Below are 21,384 nucleotides of genomic sequence, written 5' to 3' on the forward strand. Positions count from 1 at the left end.
CTCACAGCAGGCTACCGGAGCTTGCTACCGGTTGTGCCACAGTTCTCTGGAAATAACCGTGCAACTTGTCGTAGTTGCGGCAGCACAGGGTGGTTGTTTGTAGTGTTGTAACTGCTGCAGAGATGCCGACCGTGAAGGCCTCCAAAGTGAAGAAGGCGAAAGGAGGGTAAGAGTGTGGTCGGATGGCGCATTCATGTCCAAAGGAAAAATGACACCTCAAGTGTTGTTCTGTTGTTTTTTGCTACAGGAAAGGAAAGAAGGACAGCAAACAGGAGACAAAGGTGGACAAAGAGTCGGACATTGAGAAGGCAAAGGCCAACGCTGCTCTGTGGGAGCTGAGGTTAAAGGTCACCGACCAGTCGCTCGCGGAGTACCGGGAGGATTGCCATAAACTGGCACGCGCAAATGAGCAGCTGACCAATCACCTGTACCGCGCGGAGAAGGACGCCATCGATATGACTGGACACTGGGAAACACTGCACGCATCCAAAGAGGACAAGGTCTCTTTACTGTGAGTGTGCACGAGCAATATGTGATGAACTGTGACCACACTGTCTCCTTTAACAGATCCGTCTGCTGGAGGACGCGCTCAGAAGTCAGGAGGTACATGCACGTGAAGAAAAGAACAAACTGGTGAGTCCATTTAAAACACAGCCACAAGAAAAGAAACACACACACACACACACACAAGCAGGCATGTTCATGGCACTGCTCAGATTTGTATCTGAAACTTGTAACATCTCAAAAATGTGCTGTGCTGTGTCTTAACAGCTGTCCTGTGTGTAATTATGTTGACATTTATTATGCAAGACAACAACAACCAAACAAAGCCACCATTAAATTAAAAAACAAACCGTCACATTCCGAGTTACACGGTCTGACGCTATTTTAATCCATGTCAGTAGCCGCAGAAAAAAAAAGCATAATTTAAAAGTGCTTGGTTGGGAAAAGGCCGTCACACTGCTGGTCTTGATGTGTTAACCATGCCTCACTTGTCACACTGATTCTGACTCTGAAATGCCTGTTAAAGTTATGTCACGCCCACCGAACCATCCCCAGAGTTCGACTCCCATCCTCAGTGACCCCTGCTTCCTATAGTTGAGAGCAGCTATCAAACTTACAATCAAATTCATGTGGCTTCACAAGACAAAAAAACAGGTACAAAAAAGATTTGCTGCTTTTGCTAGCAGCTGTTTTCCATCCAGCTCTTACTTCATGATGGTAAAATAAGCCAATAAGTCCAATAAGCTTCTTGAGGATGAAAAAAAGGGGCCTGGACCAACTTGAAACAACCCTATTTTAGACATGTATGGAACTGTCACATAGCTATGTCCACTTAGGGAAAAAATACTGCGGTTGGCTTCAGAGATGTGACTTCAAGACATGCCCTATTCTCATTCCTCGATGATAGAACGGGTCATTTTGGAGGGAGAATGTGTTTTTTTTTTTTCTTTTAGGGAAGATGTGATGAAACTGTCGAGTATTGAGAAGTTTATCCAGCCAAATGAATATTTTGTGTAGACTGTTCCAGCTGCAGCTTCTGCACAGCACACACACACACACACAGGCAGCACTGAAACTGCAGCTGACGCAAACCATACTGTGTGAATCAGTGATGTTCATACCGACTTATCTGAAGTATAACGATTAGGCCTAAAGTTGTAATCAGATGGATGAGGAACCTCTTATTTTGTTGTCATGTACATGTTTGTGGGTACATGTTTTTCTAGTCTCTCATGACTTTGGTCACTTTGTCACATCTTTGCTCTGACTGGCCTCTCCACAGTAGCAGCTTGAGGTATTTAGCAGGACTGATGTTTTGGAAAAGGGTATTGCCCATATGAGATTTAAAAAGAAAATCCCCCTTCTCTCATGCAAGCAGCATTTTGTCACAGAATATAGATAGATTCATTAAAGGAACAGTGTGTATACAATGCATGGACCTATTAGCACAAATGAAATAAATATCTGTGACAGAGCTTCCACTATGGCAGCCATGGTGGATAAACTAATGGCTGCCTTCAAGTGATGACACCATCGCTGGTAATGTGCTCCCTTTTGGACAGATAGTTGTTATTATACTACTTACCTAGAGGAGGTGTTCCATGCATGCTGAACATGGTGGTGACCAAGTTTACATCACACAAACCCTTGTCTCTATGCTTTAAAGGGAAGGTGCAGTCAGCAATCTTACTCTGTCACTGGTCCTTTATTTTGATCTGCTTTGTGTTTTATGTTTTGTTCTATGAAGGTCAATGACATGAACATGATCCAGAATGCTCTGAAGAGGATGAGGGAGAAAAAGGACCAGCTGGAGCAGGAACTCTTTGACGTGAGGAAGAGGAGGAAGATCAAGCTGTGTGAGAATGTTCAAATGGAACTTAATAACTTCACTCTTTTTATTCTGTAGACAAAAGAAAGCATGGATGTTGCTGAGAAGGAGCACAGAGAAAATCTTAACAAAATGGAGGACAGGTTCTGCAGAGAAAAGGTATCATCATAGACATGGGAGGGGGGCTTATATTCCAGGTGTAGGTGTGAACAGGTTTTGTACATTTCACCTCAGGAGCGCCTAGAGAGGGAAGCACTGGAACGATACAATCGACAGCTCAACCAGGAGAAGAAGAAGCACCATGAAGCCACTATGTGAGTGTCATCACGTCACATCTGACTTTTCTTTAAACTCATGTGAAGTTAAAACAAAACAATTTACTCACGTATATATTTATATATGGTATATATAACTAGAACTAACATTTTTGTACTGGTTTGTCATGTTGATGACAGTGAACATCACCTATGTCAGCCCAGAAGCTACAGCAGGGAGGAGAGAGTGAAGCTTGAGTGGAAGACCATAGTTTATTACTTTTGAGGTTATAGGATGTGTACACTGCCTCTGCTATATTTAGTTATTTTTTACAGCTCATAAAACATCAACATTGATACTGGTGTGGTCCTGCCAGCTTGGTCCCAGTGTCAGTAATTGATTTAATTTTGAACATGCACGCTGTAGGGTTATCTTTAAAAGTCAAATACACAAGTCACAGTCACTTCAACAAACCATAAAACCAAAAGTGAAAACATGTGTCATGCTCTTCTCACATTTAATGACTTGATTGATTTTACACCCTTGAAATATTTTGGGATACTCCATGCAGGTTATAATAAAACCAAAATGATTCATACAGGTGGGTTTGTAGATGGAGAATAATTCCTCTTTTGCTTGTACTGTACACTATTTAGGCAGTTGGAGGGCGCCTTACACTCAGCATACAAGGAAAATGATCGTCTCAACCAAGCACTGAAATTCCACATAAAGGAGGCAGAGGACCTGCAGAAACTGGTTAAGACATTGGCTAAGGAAAATACCTCACTGTCACTGGACAAGGTATGTTTGAGCCGGAGGACAGAAAGCATCAGTGTAACCATCAGGCACCACTGGATGGACGTTCAGCTATGAAACACTTGTCAGATCTGGGCAGAATATATTTCAGGTGGTTTTTCCCTTGTGTTGTTTACTCGTGCTGACCCTGTGTATTTTGCTTGTGGTCGTGCCCACCACCCCCTCACCTCCTGACTACTATCCAGCCTCTCCAGTGGTTGTGGTGAGTTTCCACTGGAGTCTTGATTCAAATTCAGTGGCTTATCCTTCTAGCTTTTTTGGCGCTGATTTATTAAGACAAATAAATATTGGTCCCATTAATCTTACCTCTAATGATGACAGCAAATCAAGGCCCTGCTGAAGCTTTTGGCCACTCACTCAGCAGCACTGTCTAGCACACAGATTATTATCTGTTCATGAGGTGGAAGGACGTTCCATATTTATCTCTGTGTCTCTGCTCACCCAGGACATGCTTGAGTTGACGGTAAAGAAGAACGCAGCTCAGATGGAGGCACAGAAAGAGAAGCGGTCTGAACTGAGGGACAAAGTAGCATCCCTGGAGCAGGCCCTTCAGCTAAAAGCCAGTGAACTTGAGCAGCAAGAGAAGAAGGGGCACATAAACCTGGTCACCATCCAGGCCAGCCAGGTAGAGTTGGTGAAACTGCAGAAGGTCCTCAACATGCGTGAGAAGGAAATGGAGCATGTCAAGCTGCTGGCGAGCACCATTGTAGAAAAGCGCAAGGAGCTGGAGGCTTTCTTCCATGACGCTCTGGCACATGTAAAGCAGGAGATTGCGGCCAGCAGGCTCCAGTACAAAAAAGAGGCACTCCAGGGTTATCGCTGGAGGTTAAGGGAAGCCACAGCAGGAAAGATAAAGTTCCCACCCATCCGCACCTTCCATAAAAGTCCCCACAGTACCAACTCTGTCTATTCAGACATGGAGGCAGCTGTGACATGGTAGGCCCACCTCCCTCATCCCATCCTTTCCATGACATATATGTATGTTTGTGGTAAATTAAATTCATCAGTGGTCAACAAAGCTCTGGTTATCTCACTACAACCTCAGTAAATAAATTAGAACAATAAAAGTTCTATTAAATTTTCTTTTCAAGGACTTATCCCCCAGACAGCGAAGTTCAAATCTCTGATCTCACTTGGGAGCAGAAGGAACAGGTGCTCAGACTTCTCTTTGCTAAGATGAACGGACAGATGGAAAGGTAATAAAACATCCCACTAATTTGTTTATGTTTGACTTAGCAAAAGTCGGTTGCTTGGTTGTTACACATTGACTTCATCGTAGATAATACATTAAATCCATTTGTAATCCCCTAAAATTAAACTTTTAAACAACAATTTGAGACAATTAACTCCAAAGAACAAAGTGCAGGGACAGCGAGCAGCAGTTCAGGCTGAAGTTGTGCTGACTCCGCCCTCTTTTTAATGTTTTAAACAGCCATTTTCTCAGCAGAAGAGGATGCCATAAAACATCAGTTAGGCTTCAACCAATTTTCTTTTCCATCCAGCTGCTTAAAAAGAATGAAGAAAGAGTCTGGGCACAATAGTAAAAATAGGCCCAGCCACAGAGTCGTGTGCTTGGAAACAAACATCTGGTCACGTCGATTTGCTTTCAGCCTATTGGCCCCTCTTCACGTGCACCAGCAGTTTATTTTGTTCTTTGAACACTTGTGGTCAGAAAGCAGCTGGTAACATGATTTTCTGAGAAGGAGTGTGCAGGGGATCTGGATGTATGGGGGTATGGCAGGCAGGAGGAGAAGTATATTCATGTTAGCGGTGGTCTGGCACCTAGTCCGGCAGAATAACACAGAACATTTGGCAACTAGCAGCATCCAAATCCATGTGCATGGTGTTGACCCAGCGTAACCCCTGCAGGCCTGAGTAAAGTACACCAATGTGCAAAAACATGCCTTTTTACTGTGAGGTTGTGTATTTTAACTGCAACTCTGCATTTTCCTGATAGGAGAGCCTGCCAACATCTCTCTTTGTCTGCCTCCTCTGAGAAGAAGAGCCCCACTGACAGCGACGCTGCCGGGTAAGACAGTGGTGGAATGTGCAAGAATAAAAGTTGTACCTCATCCTTGCAATTAAGAAGCCTGTGCAGATTTATTGGTCCCACATTCCATGTTTAACTGAAAAGGCCGTGGCTGTGAGAACATGAATGCCTACATGTGATTTATCAAGACACTCACATTTTAGAGTTGCATAATGATGACTGTCTTCCAGAATTAGAGAGGAGCTCTCCCCAGCGACCATCAGCACCAAGGCGCCTGAGTCCATTCTGCCCTCAAACCCAGACAGCCGGCCGGATATTCACATCACATGACCTCTGCGTGGCCTCTGTATTCACATTATACTCTGAATTGTTTGCCTTTGCTGTTTGCTTCCCAAAGAGTGTCAGTCATGGGAATACAGGATGGTTGTTTGTGCTTATTTAAAATATCTTACCACGCATGTATGTATGCCTGTGAGTGCTTTCTTTCATGCATAATGCCCATTTGGATTTTATCACGACCTATTGAAAGAAGAACTGTACCTCTATTTTCTGACCACAAAGTGCTCATACTAAAATATGCACCAGACTGTTTTAATACTAGCGTTGTATTTTAGGAAAAAAGCCTTCCAATGACATTGCCTCATCTGTACAGATCATTTTGCATTGTTAAAATCTGAGGCAAGTGGTGGACATTTACACAGAATCTATATATATATATATACATCTAATATAAAGTTTTCAAAAGGGGGTTGTATTACCTGATAACAATTAGATTAGTGTTTGTGAAGGAGTTTTTAGCACTTGGAGTATTTAGCGTCCCATGGTCGGCATGGTAACTGCAGGGCTTTTTAAAGTGGCATCTTCAGCTTTCCACTGAGAGGTTACAGTTTTGATCTGTGTGTAGAACTGGATGCCCTAAAGAAGAAAATAAAGTACATAAATAAACATTTATGCCAAATGTACACAGCCACATCTGTGTTTTTCTTATACAACTGGGTGCAACTGTTTATTTGACACTTACTTGTTTCCCGTAGAAGTTCATGTCGCCTCTGAAGGATCCTCTTGATCCAGTGAAGGAGAACATTGGCAGTGGCACAGGAATGGGAACATTGACTCCGACCTGCAGAAAACAAGCATTGTCCCTTTCATTTCCATAAGTGTAAACTCTGTAAAACAATTCTCTGAGGTCCTAAATTGCTAGGCTGAGTAAAATGTGGCTGATGAGAGATGTGGTACATCCATGCTGTTTAAAAAAACAACCTAACATGATCGTACTAAACAAAGATAAACTTGCGGCTTATATTTGCTGTTTTGAAAGCACAATATGAAAGGGAAGAGAAGCCAAATAAAACAGTTTGTTGTGAAGGCAATAGAGGCATTGTATGGTTGGTTTAGAATGTTTTAAACAGTAGGTATAAGTTTGGACACACTACAGCCTTTTGGCGAAGGTGCACAGTGAAAAAGAAAAAAAGAAAAAGAAAAGTAGATGTTTGTTGCACGGAGGTTTGGTTTGGAGAGGAGTGCAGCACATGGCCTGCACAGCATTCCCCGACATGTGAACAGCAAACACAGGGCATAACTAGGCTCCACAGGCAAACAAACAGGGAAAAAGCTGCCCATATTTATACCGACCTGTTCAGCAGGACCCTCGGAATCCCTTTTGAGATTTAATTTTTCAAGATTTCCCCTCCCTGAATATTACAGGAAAATGTTTCTATGTCCCACTGTTTTCATTAACAGACACATATTTACTGTAGCTATTTGCAGTCTTGACGGGTGGGGAAAGTGGAGGGAAGGGGCTAGCAGAAGGTGTGTATTTTAGGTCAGAGGCAAACAAGGGTATACTTGACATGGAAAATAATTGTTTTTTTAATGTGTGAAAATGGTTTTCAAACAGAAATGTGACACGCTCCCTGCTGGAGATGCAGCATAGACATTGACAGAGTGCTGTGAATGCCTTCTTTCTCTCAAAACAGAAGAACACATTTGGAGGCTGCAGCCACTCACCTGGCCCACGTCCACCTGGTGAGTGTATTTGCGTGCAGTGGCACCATTTGTGGTGAATATTGCTGTGCCGTTGCCATAGGGATTCCTGTTGACCAAACTAATGGCATCATCTAGAGTGTCTGCCTCAAGAACAACCAGCACAGGGCCAAAGATCTCTTCGGTGTAGCACTTCATCTCAGGCTGGCAGGGGCACAAAAGAGAGCATTTTTAGTACTAGCAGGGTTTTTAGTGGTACTCGGATGGGAATACGCTGAGCGTGTGCACATAAACACATGACTCTACATACTGTGACACTGCTGATGATGGTGGGTCCCACAAAATTGCCGTTCTCATAACCTTTGACCTTGACATTTCGCCCATCCAGGAGCAGCGTCGCTCCCTCATCCACACCACTCTGAACCAGACTGCAGACTCTGTCTTTAGCCTGGGGAGAGATCAGGGGCCCCACATCTGCACCAGGTTGGTCTCCTAGCAGGGCCCCCAAAACAAGCACCTATAAGGTTACATATTATGGCACCTTAAGGGTACTGACATTCAGATACTTCTTCTACCACTAAAAACCCAAAAGCCAGGACCAGGGGCACACTGAGGCACTCCCTCCAAAATGGATACTTGCGGGTTTCCTGTGTACTACACAAACTCCGTATCGCTGTAAACTGGGATAATGATTCTCCATTTTGCTTCACGTCAACTTTCTTTCTCAAAACATTTGATGTTCTGAGCCACTATTTAGGACCTGGCCACAGATCTGGCCACAAATTTGCAGGATGGCTGACTCAACAAACCATTTCTCCCAGCTGACTTCGATGTGAAGTTACAACAGGGCACAAGGCGAGAGGTGAGGTTAGGGCGGCATGGGTGGCCCGAGATGACTAAACCAGAAGCCTTTGGGGGATCAAGCGGAGGAGAGATGGAGGTGAAGGGCGGGGTGATGGGGTGTGGTACCTGCATTCACGCGCAGAGCCTTGGCACGCTCCACCAACTCCGGCAGCCAGCTCCGCGCCTCACCCACCAGGATGGCTGTGGACAGAGCCATGCAGCGCTGTCCCGCTGCTCCGAACGCTGCACCCACAAGCTGGTTCAGAGTGTTCTCTTTGTTGGCATCGGGCATCACCACACCATGGTTCTTGGCTCCCTACAGTACACAAGAAGTGGTTAGCCTTCTGCTGTTTGATCTCCACATTACAGAAACTGGTTAGTCCCAAGCAGGACCACAGTATTAGGGAAGTATAAAACAAACTGACCTACAAATGTCACATAGTAAACGTGTTCTACATTTTAATACATGTGAGAGGACTGGTGGACACAGATCAAAATAAATACAAAATTGAGTATGGCTTTTAACATTGATGCACAGCTGCAATCTGGTGTGAACTTTCTCTCATCTGTGTAATCTGGCATCCAAGAGGGAAAATGCACAAATCTGCTGGCCAATGGCGCCATCTTCTGGACATTTACAGCAAGTCTCTGACATTAAAACTCAATGCCAGTTCTCATTTGATACTCACCATGTTGGACTGGACCCTCTTGCCATTCTTAGACCCCCTCTCATAAATGTACTCCCCTGCTTGATTTGAGCCAACAAAGCTGATCGCCTTAATGGCTGGATGGTCACAGATGAAATTCACAGCTGTGGCAGAACAAGTGACAGAACTTTAACATTAACTTTTCCTAAAAATTGCCTGCTATTCAGCCATGGTGATTAAAAATTCCTAATATGTTGATGACAAAAAAAATCTGTTTGCTAAAATCAGTCAAACCATAGTTTAGACTAACTCTTACCATCATGCTGGCCATGGATGACATTGAGTGTCCCGTCTGGAGCACCAGCATCCTGCAGCATCTTAACCAGGAGCATGGCGCAGCCTGGAACCCGCTCTGAAGGCTTCAGAAGGTATGTGTTGCCACATACCATGCCCATAGGGAACATCCACAGAGGGATCATGGCAGGGAAGTTGAAAGGGGCGATGCCAGCACACACTCCGAGAGGCAAACGGTAGGTGTAGGTGTCCATGTCTTTAGTGATGGAGGGCAGGGTTTCACCGAGCATCAGAGAGGTGACGCTGCAGGCATGCTCAACAACCTCTGCAAAGAGAGTAAAAAAAAAAAAACATAAATATATCCTAATAAGAACTGTAAAATATAGAATAAACCCACAGTGTCCATGTGTCTGTGTAAAAGTGGATTCTTTATCTGAAAAGTTTGTGTAATGTGTTAGCATGACAACACTCATGATAATTATTCATTAAAGGGGAAAGATGTGAAAAAGAATGTCATGTAGTCACATATATACGAGAAATTGTAAAAAAAAAAAACTCATCAAAATGTCAATAAAACAGTATGAGTTTTCCCCAGTATGAGTTAATCGGTAATCCTTTGCATCTTTTGCGGATATTAGATTACAGTACTAATCAGTCTTATAAGTTATTCAATGTGTGTATGAGGTTAAGCACCCTTTGTTCTGGTTGTCCCAGATACAGAGCTGGTATAACTCATTAACAGTTCTTGCAAAAGTAAAAGTGTAGAAACCAATGCAAATGTGAAACAATCTAAACTTACGCAATCCTCTGAACACATCTCCTTCTGCATCTGCGAGGGTCTTGCCCTGCTCCATGGTGATGGCCTTGGCAAGTTCTTTCTAAAACACAAGAAGACGTTTGTGTGTGCATAACATTTAATACTTCACTGTCAGATCTCCACAGCTGTCAGCGATGCAGTCAGGCTCATATGCTGCATGTTATACAGGGTTTTTGGATTCATATGAATGGCCAGGATGAGCTGTCAGAACATTGTATACTACCAAAGACAGTAAATTTGGACATCAAGCAGGTGGGCATTGAAAGACATGGGAGTGCTGCTGGTGTGATCTGGGATGGTCAACACAGTGGCTGCTACACACTCATCAACAGATTATCTCTGAAGGGTTTTTGATGAACTTCTATGCATGCCTGTTGCCTGCATCTGTACAAAATGTGTTTACCTCTGAGCATACCTCAGTGAAGACAGGAAACATAAGTGCACAAACCAATCATGTATCATTTTTGTATTCTATTCATAGCCCTTCATTTTTGTTTTTTATTTTTTATTTTTGCATTTGTTGCTTGCCAGGTTCATGATTGCTGAGAATGTTAAAAAATAAACCCAAATTATACATTATTATGGATTATGGATTATACGTTGTGCTAAATGATCAACTCTTGTTTTCAGTTTCAGTGCACCTTACATGTTGTGACCCTTTGACTTACAATGTTGTCCTTGATAAGCTGCTGATAACGCAGAAAGACCTGCTGCCGAGCCAAGATGGAGATCTCAGACCAGGAACGAAACGCTCTGGAGCAGGAGTCTACGGCAGCCAACATCTCCTCCTGAGTGGCCTTGGGTACACGTGCAATCACCTCGTTTGTGGCCTGCAGTGGAGGGGGAAAAAGAACTTTCACTCAGCAGAGTGAATTACACTTTAAATAAAGGGAATGCTTTGTTGTTCTTTATTTCATACATGCTACAAAACCTGCCTGTACCATAGGGTAAAGGTACACATTATGTAACATGTAACAGGTTAAGCAACTCTGCAGTGTCATGAACCCCTGCAGCATAAGCAGAATCTACCTAACCCAGCTACATATGTGGATGATGAGCATGTAACTAGGGGAAATACCTACAGGGTTGTGAATGTCGAGCCATTCTGAGGACTTGGATTCAACAAACTTCCCATCAATGAACAATTTAGTGGTGGGCTGTGAGGAGAGATATTGTGTCACATATGAGAGTTCATTTTGTCTGAATAAACCTTTTTTGAAAGGCTGCACTACATTTCCACTCACCACTGAGGAGGAGTAGCACATACGGCCAATTCTAAGAGGGACCTGAGGATAAAACACAGTGAGGAGTCACACACATTTATTCATTTGTTCAAGAACTTGAAACCTGCTGTTTCCAGCTGCAGCCTGTTGGCACACAAGATTAATGAGCAACTACTAAGTGTGGAGTTATGAAGAGAGGACAAAGTCAAGTTGAGTGGACTGAGTTAATGAATGGAGTGAAAGCTGCATATATGTTGAGTTCACATATAGGTATTGTATGTATACTGTATTGTACATGTGAGTAGTAGTCCAAGGGGTTCACACAGTAAAAAAAAATAAATGGTGCAGTAGACGTGTGATACAGTCAGGCAGAGAAGTTAATCCCATCTGTGGAAAACAGTCTGCAAAGCAATGCTGCAGCACATGACACTTACACTTTTGTAAACAGTGTGGGAGGACCTCTCTGCGGCGTTTGCAAATGATTAAAGTTTAAAAGTTTAAAGCCTATATATCTTACCTTTGTTCTGAGCACTGATCTTAATGCTGCTGACGCCATGCTGGAAATATTAGGCCCTGTTGATTTGACCCAAAGCGCAGTTAGCCAGTGGACAGCAGAAGACCGCACTCAGCCCTCCACAGGGATGTATCCACCTGTGGGTGGGCTCTGAGGAAAGCTGAGGTTTGCTATTGGCTTCTTGTTTGCACCCTGTGAATAACGCAGCGTGATTGGTCAATAGGATGCGCCTTCTGACCAATCGAGAGCTTGTATCTCATATAGTCCCGCCTTTTATACGGAACTCTATAACTCATTGGCTACAGAGCTAGGCAGACCTTCATTTAGTACCAGGAAGTTATGCAACCCCGAGATCAACTGTGGTTAGAAGCTGCGCTGAAAATCCTAACAGCTAACTTCACTGCTGTCTCCTAGCAGAGCTGTGTCCACATGACATTATTGACTCATCGCAGAGGACAAGAAATGTGCAGTCTGGCTTAGAAATAAATGTGAACACAGCTACAACAATGCACTTCTCATTAGTTTGCCTCGCCAAGGTACAGTGATATCAACGTGAACTGTTTGCTATGTGTGTGTGCAGCAGGCAGCCGGTTAATGTGAACCATATGAAGCCCAAATGGTGCTTAGTCATGGACCAAAGAGTAGGTAGGAGGGAGTTTAGGAGGATTTCCCATTGGCTGCTGGCGATGATGAGACTTTGTAGAAAAACTAAAGTTGAATCAGTCTAGATAAGAGAACCAAAGAGTTATGGCGACCCAAACCAAGGTGAACACACACTGGATATGACTAGCAAAGAAAACTAACACTAATTTCAAACTTACTGTGTTTTTTGGGGCTTTCTCTTTAGCCTGTACTTCATGGGTACTTCAGAAGCTCCTGCTCCTGGAGGGTCCGCATTGGTAAGTCCAGCCATCAGATGACTTCACTTAGCTGTTATGTTGATCATTTTCACATCAGCAAGATGATGATTGTGATGATTTTGTGCATCAGCTTTTGCTCTTAAAGGCATTGAATATGACCAGGTTCCAGTCAATCTAATCAAAGATGGAGGTCAGCAGGTAAATGGCATCCTCTATATAATGAAGCTGTTCTAAATGAATAGATGCATGTACAAGTTTTTGCATTGTTTTTCCTTGTGCCCAAGCTTACAGAGCAGTACAAAACATTAAACCCCATGCAACAAGTTCCTGCAGTGGAAATTGATGGCTTCACACTCTCTCAGTCAGTGAGTCTGAATTCTCTGTGCCCTCCTACAAATCCGTATTTTAATTCACCAGTGTGAACAGTAAAAATATTTTTTCCTCACGTAGCTGGCAGTGATCCAGTACATTGATGAAACCAGACCGGGACCTTGTTTACTTCCAGCAGACCCAAAAGCACGTGCCCAGGTTCGGATGATAAGTGACCTCATCGCCTCTGGAATCCAGCCTCTGCAGGTAAGCAGAGCAGATAGTCAAAGCTTTCAGATTCTGGTTGGAAGTAATGCAATCACCAAACATCACAATAATGCCAGTGACGTGTCATCATCATCATATATCCATTACCTATTGGATGTTTCAGAATTTGTATGTGATCCAGAAAATCGGAGCAGAGAAGGTGCAGTGGGCTCAGCACTTCATTGATCGTGGCTTTCAAGGTCCTTGTTTCTGTAATGCACTCCTATCATCACCCAACTCACATTTACCACATAATTCACACTCGTTTTTGTTCTTCTTCAGCTCTTGAGCCAATCCTGAAGCAAACAGCAGGGAAATACTGTGTTGGTGATGAGGTGAGAGCATACCAAGGAGTAACAGACGAGATACAGCACAGGTTTTATATCCTGTCTCTGCTTATCTTATAGATTTCTATGGCAGATATTTGTCTGGTCCCACAAGTCTACAATGCAGAGAGGTATGTAATCAAACATAATAAAATAACTAAAATATAATGGCCTGCACATATGGTCCATGAGTCCTGCAGATGGGTACACATTTTGTTCAGTCTTCTGAACTTTAAGCAGAACTGTGACTCCTGTCTCTCCAGGTTCAAAGTGGATGTGGGGCAGTTTCCAACCATCAAAAGGTTAAATCAAACCTTACTTGAGATTGAAGCTTTCAGAGCGAGCCACCCCTCTCATCAGCCAGACACACCTGCTGATCTACGTGCATAAAATAAATCATGTTGTAAAGTTGTTTAATAAATTCATCTGAAACAAACCCTGTGTGAGTAAAGCTACTCTATAACAAGGATACTTAGTTAAAATATTTATTTGGCATATCGACATTAAAAATAATTTAACAGTCCAGGATTTTGTCACCAAATTCATACTGATGGGTGGAGAACGTGCGTTACATGCAGATCTGAGATTTGGTATGCAAAACCTCTCTGCTCACAGCTTGGTCGCATACTTGCTGTTCAGTCAAATGTGATTGATTATATACAAAACAGTAAAGACATAAAAACCTTGAATAATTTTAAACAACCACGCAGAAGAAATATTCCTGACAGTTCTGTCGTACGTCATCACTTGTCACCGGCAATCACCACTGTGCACTTGACTGTATCATTGTAGAAGGAACCAGAGCAGTCTGACCCGCCAAACACCAGCACCGTGCACTGGAGGTTGGCATTTTCCTCCTGTCCATGCTCTACTGTGTCTGTTAGGATGGCACAGCCCAAGTTTATCATGCTGTGTCCAGCACGAGGCTTAGAGCAAAGCAGGGGGGATGCCACTGAACTCCATATTCTGGTATCTATAAAAGAGAAACAGAGCAGTAGATTTGACTTCAGTGTTCAAATTAGTACATGACTGTAGTCAAAGGTTCAGAGCTCACCAGTGTTGAAGATATGTACATCCTGCAGAGCTCCTATTGCACTGCAGCCTCCACTGACTAAGATCCTGTTGTCAGAAACTGGAACTGCTGCATGAAACCTGTAAATTTACAAGCAAGATTAATGTATATTCAGTGCATACTTGAGAGTGTATCATTTCATGTTGAGCTTAAATAAAATCAGTGCCAGAAGATGGCATGTTTCTCACTAGATATACTCCGTGTTAAGGAAATAAAATTCAAATGCAGCTGCCAGTGTGGGATGCCAAAAATACCAAAAACCAGATGGCTACATTGATGACGTTTATCAAGGTTGATCAGATCTGTGCTCACCCTCGAGGCAGTGGCGGCATGTTCCCGCACTTCACAGCTGTGTACTCCATGAATCCTTCACTCAGGAAGGAAAATATAACCCATCAGTGCAAACCGTACGAATCCGAAGCACTCGGTCAATCTTTTCAGCTTACCTAGATCTAAAACATGCAGGTCATTGAGGTAGGTAGCAGTCTTCCGTCCTCCAAATATAATCAGCTTCTGAGGTAGAAGTGTCGCCGAGTGTCTGTGCAAAAAGCATGGCGTTAGTGTGACTGAATGTAAACACTGGAAGTATATGAGGTGTGATTGGTATGTCTGTGGCCTGACATAGGAGGCAACTAGCCCCCTCCTCCATTTACACAAAAAACATGATGTTTTGTTGATAAAACTGACCCAAACCGAGGCAGAGGCCTGTCACCTTCCACAATGGGCTGATACCAGAGTTCAAACTCCGGGTTGAAGATATACAGAGCATTACTGCAGGTTTTTTCCCCAGAAGAATGGCTTGGTTGAACTCCGCCGAACACATACAGCTCTTTCTTGTAAAAGGCTGCAGAGTGATATGCCAAATTTGGAACATTTCCCTTTGCCTTAAAAGAGGGTAAGTGCACAAAAACAAGAAAATAAATATGCATATAAACAGGTAGGCAGAGTACATTAGTTACTTCCAACAAACCCACAGTGACAAGCTTCCACTTCCAGGTCAGAGTATTCAAAATGAACAGCTCGCTGCAGCGCTGACCCTCCCTCAGGCCCCCGTAAACAAAGACTGCCTTAGAGTCTGGGTCGTAGCTTGCAGTGTGTCCTCGGGCACACGGAGGTACGGGGCCAGAGGCAGAGGAGTTCAGTGGGAACCAGAAATCACTGTCTGAAGAGAGGACACATACCCATCATGTATAGGCGTGCATATAAATGCTTTAATTTGATCTACAAATCTGATGTGATTGATGGACTGACCTATCTCCAGCTTCCAAAGCGAGTCCTTGCAGTAGTTTTGATCTGAAGTTTCACCTCCAATGAGGATGGCAGTATCAGGGTCACTGACACACATTGTGTGGCTCCAACGCTTTGACGGACAAACTGAAACTGATTACGAGTTCCATTAACAATCCATTCTATCCAATAAGAACAAAGAATGTAAAACTACAGTCCTCACCTTCTCTGTTGTCATTCCTTATCTGTGCAGCAATCTCTTCTTGGCTGTTCATCCTGCACAGCCTCTTTTTCTTGGGAGTTGAAGCTTGGTCTATGTCCTCGGTGAGACTGTCCATGTCCTCAGAGCTCCACTTCAGAAGGCCTCTCTTGCTAATGACTGTACGCCTTGGTGTCTTATCCTTACAGAGCAAACATCACGGATCAACAACACCAATCCAAATACACACAGCACTATATTCTTAAGCATGGCACTCACCGTGGGCCAAACTGTGGGTTTATTCCTCACAGTGGAGTCACTGGTGTCAATATTATTCACTTGGATCTCAGCACAGCAAGCGCTGTCACCCAGGTGTAAGGAGCTGGAAGTTATCTGTAATGATTTGTATTAACCGAGACACATGAAACCAGATTGGTGGTGATTACAACCAATATTTTTAATGACGATTATCTCACCGTTTCATTCGCAGCACTTTGGTGTAATGTGCTGGAGATATCAGTCTCATTTTGCTGGTCAGGGAACAGACACTTCCTTTGAACCAAAGGGGTGCTGCTGAACACACTGGTGTTACCCTGCAGCAGGTCACAAGTCAGTGCATGGAGCAAAATGGTAACACAGCACAGTATTTACCACATATGAAACAAAATCATGTTACAACTAACTGATGCTAATGCTGTGGTTTATCAGTGTATACACATTTTTGTTTGTTTTGTATATTTATAACTTAAAGAGGATTAGGGCCACTGAAAAAATTAAAGTCAGAACTACAGGTACCTGTAAGGCAGTGACTTGGTGATGAGACCATGGTGGACAGATTCGGATGAAGAGAAGAACAATGGCCACAATGTCCGATTTAACCAACTTTTTGAAAGCTCAAGGGGTTCCAGATGAAGCAGTGGCATTAATGGAAGAGAAAAAGTTGAGTAAAGAATTGATCTGGAACCCCTCAAGATTTCAAAGAGTCGGTTAAATCGGACATTGTGGCCATCCTTCTTCTCTTCATCCGAATCTGTCCACCATGGTCTCATCACCAAGTCACTGGCTTACAGGTACCTGTAGTTCTGACTTTAATCTCAGAATTCTGAGAAAAAGTCAGAATTATTTTTTTTCTGTCATGACAATTTATTTTGTCAGTGGTTCTAATCCTCTTCCGTAATAACTTAAAGCTGAACAACAGGAAGGAACTGAAGCCTTGAGTTAAAGCCCTCATACCTCTTCAGTCATTGTGAGCATGATTTTACCATAAGCTCCTCTCCTGCCCCTCTCTGCAGCCACTGTGGCAATGTCAGAGCTCCAGACACCTTCCCAAGTCAGGCACCTACATTTACAAGGATACTTAGTCCGCTGATAATACACATAAGAATAATAATGACTTTATATCTCCTCCACGTACCTAACCTGAGAGGACAGAGTCCCAATTTTTTGGGCCGGTGCGTCTGCACTGACCAGAACCTCGACTGAGATCGTCTCGCAGCTTTTCCATTCTCCAAGCCCGAAGATGACGACGTGTTTGGGCAGAGGCAGCGGGATGTGGACTTGAAAGCACCTTCGGTTAGATTTGCTGTGAAGTTCAGGAGAGTGTTATTCAAGTTTTCATATGGAAACTGACAGAAATAAAAAAAAAACGGCATACCTGCTAAACTGACGTGGAGCGTCACGCAGGGACCAAAGCACATAAAAGTTCAGCCTCCCCATGGTGTTCTCACCGTTATGGTTGCATCTACAACTGAAAGAACACAGGCAGCAAACAAGCGTAGCTGCAACTTAGCTTCGATAGTAGTCTTTGATTGGCTGAGTGCAGCTCGAGGCCGTTGTGAAAACGCACACGTGAGAGTGCAGGACAATTACGCAAACCCGCGCGCGCAGGTGCACCACTCATTTAAATATTTGTTTTAATTATTTTTAACGTTTGTCTTTTACCAATTTTAAGTGAAGTGAACCTTTTACATTACATTTAATTAATTAATTCAAAATTCCATGTGAAGTATCAGTAATGTAGTCTACAACTTTGTTTTATGTAACAGAAGGGAGAAATATAACGTATCATAAAGCAGCAGCTTTAACAGGGTGATTGAGGAATGTTTTTTAGAAAGCTAGAACTTTGGATCCTTCTGACTGGCCCTCAGGGGGAGCTGAAAATAAAGCCTGGTTTCATCAGCACCTCTGTAACAGTTACATCAATCCCCTAATGCCACAATTTAATGGAAACACCAGGGACCATCCTGAAGCGCTTTCTAATCCTGGCTCTGCAGTGAGACTCTTATGAAATGTCTTGGATGAAACAGGCAGATTTCGTTCATTTTCAGCCTTTTTCCATTCACACTGCTCACAGGATTCATCCAATTAATCACCAAGATAACTAGACAATCTCTTTATTGTGTAATATAAATTTCAGGAACAAACGCCATCAGCATAACTTACAGTGAAGATACAGTACAGCAAACGTGGGAAGCTTTAAATCAGACGCTTTACATTGTATAGGACAATAGCAGCCATATCTGTGACATCTTTGGGAACATGCTTACGTGAGTTTTTTGGAACACAGTCATATCCAAAGAATGGCCAGCACAATGAGGATATTCAAAAACACACAGTGATTTTCACTCACATAGACCTGTGCACAGAATGCATTTAGATGAGATATTACAACTGGAACAGCTAATTAAAATGAGGCATGGCAAATGTAAATATTGAATCTATATTATATAATAAGAGCTTTGTTTGATAAGGGATGGCTTTTATTTGTGTCATAAAAAGCACACAGCAGAGAAGACTTGCTTCTGTACATTCAACTTTTCCTCTTCCTGACAAGCCATATGACATATGACAGCAGATATCTCTGGTTTGAAATTATATTCTGCCTTATTATATGATTAGATTCAACACAGGAAACAATAAGTTATGCTATAAAACTGAATGACAAATACAGCGAACAACAACAAAGCAACAATAATAAAAGGGTGCACCGTATACACACAAATAGGAAAAAATAAATCTTCAAAGCACTGCTGAGAAAACACCTTGGCCTGGTGTTATTATATTCTGTGCAGGTGATCCCTGATCACTGCTACTACTGAATGTGACAGGTGAGCAGAATATATGTTTTATGGTGGGCACTTGACCAAATAGCCCAGTGCACACACAGGAATATGGCACATATGCAAGGCGTCTTCAAATATATGTAGCAAGACACTGAAGCAAATGCATTCAAGACAATTTAACCACATGAATTCAACATGTGAGGACACAAGCTGATAGTGATAAAAAATAGATATGCCTATATTTAACCCTTTATATTATATTTCATTTTTTCCAGGTTTGGAATCAAAAATAGTTAATTGTTCATAAAGAGTAATATTCTGTAAATTATACATTCATAAGCAATAATTTGGCATCTCAGGCACTATAATAAACCCTATAGTAAAGAGTTTTATTTCGCCAAAGGGAGTAGGAGTTATCAAACTTTAAAAGGTACGTGCCTTCACCTGGAAAATCATGGCTCCCCCCTTGGACGGACAAATGACTGTCCTGGCGGTACACCGGTAAGATTTCAGCCAAGTTGGAGTTGGTGTGAGATTTGGAGCCCTTCTCGACATCACCATTACTGACAGGGCCTGCAACAGAAAGAAGCCGCATAAAACACAAAGTCAACACATGGCCTCTGGGCAAAGCTGGATCTGATGTGTTTTTAATGACATGATCAAAATAAGTTCAAACTGAAATTTGCAAACGCCAACAGACCTTCCAGCTCCTCCTCTTCATCTTCATCATCACTTGACTCACTGATGTGCACCATGATGGACCGGTTTGTCACAGGAGTCCAGTCAAAATATATGCCAAAGCCAATGTCATAACCATCTGTGGCAAACTCCCAGCACACTTTTTTGGCTTCTGGAACAGTGGGCACATGGACCGTCATGATGTCACCTCGATACACTGTCACCATGCTGTCCTTCTCCGTCCGAAGCTTTGTTTTAAGCTCCTTCAGTTCAGCAGATGTCCAAGTTGTTGGAGGTTTCAGAGGCGGCAACTGGGCTGTTAAAGGCAGTTAACAGCAGCATTACAGGAACTATTGTGATTATTTATCTAGCTTATTAAGCTTATTATAATTTTGCATACTCCTATTATTGAGTTGCATATTTATGAATCACCACATTCCAGATAAAACAAAGCAACAGTCCTGATAGCACACTCAGCGGGTTCTCACCTTTCATCTCAGCAGAGAGCTGACAGCTCCCAGCACTGTTGTTCTCCTCTCCTCCATCCCCCAGGGCCAGCTCAGCAGGGGCCTCTTCATTAGCCTCAAAATGCACACACATGGGGCATATTATTGGACACAGATGATATTGGATTGTTTGCCCCCAGGTTATTTCTGCTTGTTGACAGCTGACCCAACCTATTACTTAATGTTAACTACCTCTGAACGTTGTCCTGAATCCGCCTTAGTTTCTTCCATATCAGCTTGGTTTTGGGGTTGAGAAAAGCCCTCTGAAAGGTTTGTATTCTGGAGTCTTAAGCAGAATAACAGCAGGACATGAAGCCAAACATTTACGCGGTACATTAGGACGCAATAAAAGGAATAACTAGCAGCGCGTTATCGTCCTTATGGCACCTGTATAATAAGAGGCAACAGGTTACCTGTCCAGCGGTCTATTGTCGAACTGTTTGGATGTTATTCCTGGGAAAGAGGAGAAGGACAAGGATGACAGCCTTGACTGCAGCTCAGATGTAGCATCTAATCTCTCCATGGCTGTCATGACAAGACAAACACCTCAGTCTGCGTGGCTGGAAAAGATGAAACCCCGCCCCTTACGAACACAGGGAGAGAGAGAAATGATGGCAACAGTGGAACTAGCCTATAAACGCAGGCTGGATAAACTAAACAAACTGCTGTGTGACACTAATGCACTGCACCCCGTTAACCACAACACCGACTGACAGCACCACAACTAAAGCCGTAGACACAAATTATGTGTAGTAGCCTCTGGCTGGTAGCTCCTTCTCCGTAAACTCGTATTAGCTTGCAGCTGCTAGCTAGTTAGCTCATGTTAGCTACCTTAGCCAGCAGTAAAAGTGCAACTGAAGCTGCGGACACTCAAGTTATCTTACCACGATATAACAAGATGATTATCTGACGCCCAAATAGGATGTTACTTTATTAAAAATCAGGCCACTGAGAAATACCCCTCCAATCACTGCAATCATGTGACGGACCTCTCCACTTATCGCTGCCTGGCAGGAAAAATAACAGTTTTTTGAGACTTCCGCGTTTTCTCGAGTATTGACGAAAGTCCCCGAATCTGCAACATCTGACTACGCGTCAATATAAACAGTCAACTGTGGTATATATAAGCCAAAAATGACAGAAAAGCGCAACTTCCTAACGCGT

General features: G+C 43.0%; 5 protein-coding genes across 10 annotated transcripts; 2 read left to right on the plus strand and 3 right to left on the minus strand.

The window, feature by feature from the left end:
- On the plus strand, positions 1–5,741 carry LOC114427712 (basal body-orientation factor 1-like). The gene is made up of 11 exons (XM_028395917.1): positions 1–166; positions 248–500; positions 568–633; positions 2,252–2,332; positions 2,411–2,491; positions 2,567–2,646; positions 3,244–3,388; positions 3,849–4,339; positions 4,495–4,599; positions 5,361–5,432; positions 5,624–5,741. The coding sequence occupies exons 1-11, from the start codon at positions 123–125 to the stop codon at positions 5,721–5,723; spliced, it is 1,518 nt and encodes a 505-aa protein (XP_028251718.1). The 5' UTR covers positions 1–122; the 3' UTR covers positions 5,724–5,741.
- aldh6a1 (aldehyde dehydrogenase 6 family, member A1) lies at positions 4,781–11,865 on the minus strand. The gene is made up of 12 exons (XM_028395916.1): positions 11,718–11,865; positions 11,222–11,263; positions 11,060–11,134; positions 10,646–10,807; positions 9,960–10,038; positions 9,183–9,485; positions 8,909–9,030; positions 8,346–8,535; positions 7,687–7,868; positions 7,401–7,580; positions 6,415–6,513; positions 4,781–6,308 (listed from the first exon to the last, which is right to left on the minus strand). Exons 1-12 carry the CDS (start codon positions 11,754–11,756, stop codon positions 6,204–6,206), a joined length of 1,578 nt encoding a protein of 525 aa, XP_028251717.1. The 5' UTR covers positions 11,757–11,865; the 3' UTR covers positions 4,781–6,203.
- Positions 11,866–12,052: 187 nt separating this feature from the next.
- gstz1 (glutathione S-transferase zeta 1) lies at positions 12,053–13,912 on the plus strand. 2 transcript variants are annotated; one of them, XM_028395594.1, is made up of 9 exons: positions 12,053–12,250; positions 12,562–12,613; positions 12,705–12,772; positions 12,859–12,939; positions 13,025–13,150; positions 13,275–13,350; positions 13,433–13,485; positions 13,558–13,607; positions 13,740–13,912. In XM_028395594.1, the coding sequence occupies exons 1-9, from the start codon at positions 12,221–12,223 to the stop codon at positions 13,864–13,866; spliced, it is 663 nt and encodes a 220-aa protein (XP_028251395.1). In that variant the 5' UTR covers positions 12,053–12,220; the 3' UTR covers positions 13,867–13,912. The 2 variants fall into 2 exon arrangements, with proteins under 2 accessions (XP_028251395.1, XP_028251396.1); XM_028395595.1 differs by lacking the exon at positions 12,053–12,250 and adding an exon at positions 12,327–12,479.
- A 93-nt stretch (positions 13,913–14,005) lies between these two features.
- LOC114427754 (acyl-CoA-binding domain-containing protein 5) lies at positions 14,006–17,770 on the minus strand. 2 transcript variants are annotated; one of them, XM_028395970.1, is made up of 13 exons: positions 17,629–17,770; positions 17,394–17,556; positions 17,208–17,313; positions 16,451–16,567; positions 16,254–16,367; positions 15,999–16,176; positions 15,800–15,928; positions 15,523–15,710; positions 15,236–15,432; positions 14,995–15,086; positions 14,861–14,915; positions 14,531–14,628; positions 14,006–14,449 (listed from the first exon to the last, which is right to left on the minus strand). In XM_028395970.1, the coding sequence occupies exons 1-13, from the start codon at positions 17,669–17,671 to the stop codon at positions 14,220–14,222; spliced, it is 1,710 nt and encodes a 569-aa protein (XP_028251771.1). In that variant the 5' UTR covers positions 17,672–17,770; the 3' UTR covers positions 14,006–14,219. The 2 variants fall into 2 exon arrangements, with proteins under 2 accessions (XP_028251771.1, XP_028251770.1); XM_028395969.1 differs by having other exon boundaries at positions 17,389–17,556.
- Positions 17,771–18,409: 639 nt separating this feature from the next.
- On the minus strand, positions 18,410–21,256 carry tmed8 (transmembrane p24 trafficking protein 8). Of its 4 annotated transcripts, none has more exons than XM_028395512.1 (6): positions 21,105–21,256; positions 20,634–20,745; positions 20,413–20,506; positions 20,203–20,296; positions 19,737–20,030; positions 18,410–19,609 (listed from the first exon to the last, which is right to left on the minus strand). In XM_028395512.1, the coding sequence occupies exons 2-6, from the start codon at positions 20,741–20,743 to the stop codon at positions 19,392–19,394; spliced, it is 810 nt and encodes a 269-aa protein (XP_028251313.1). In that variant the 5' UTR covers positions 20,744–20,745; positions 21,105–21,256; the 3' UTR covers positions 18,410–19,391. The 4 variants fall into 4 exon arrangements, with proteins under 4 accessions (XP_028251313.1, XP_028251311.1, XP_028251312.1 ...); XM_028395510.1 differs by having other exon boundaries at positions 20,634–20,803; XM_028395511.1 differs by having other exon boundaries at positions 20,634–20,803; positions 21,180–21,254.
- Between the last annotated feature and the right edge of the window lie 128 nt (positions 21,257–21,384).

Source organism: Parambassis ranga, chromosome 22, assembly GCF_900634625.1.
Source record: "Parambassis ranga chromosome 22, fParRan2.1, whole genome shotgun sequence".
NCBI classification, from domain to species: Eukaryota; Metazoa; Chordata; class Actinopteri; family Ambassidae; genus Parambassis; species Parambassis ranga.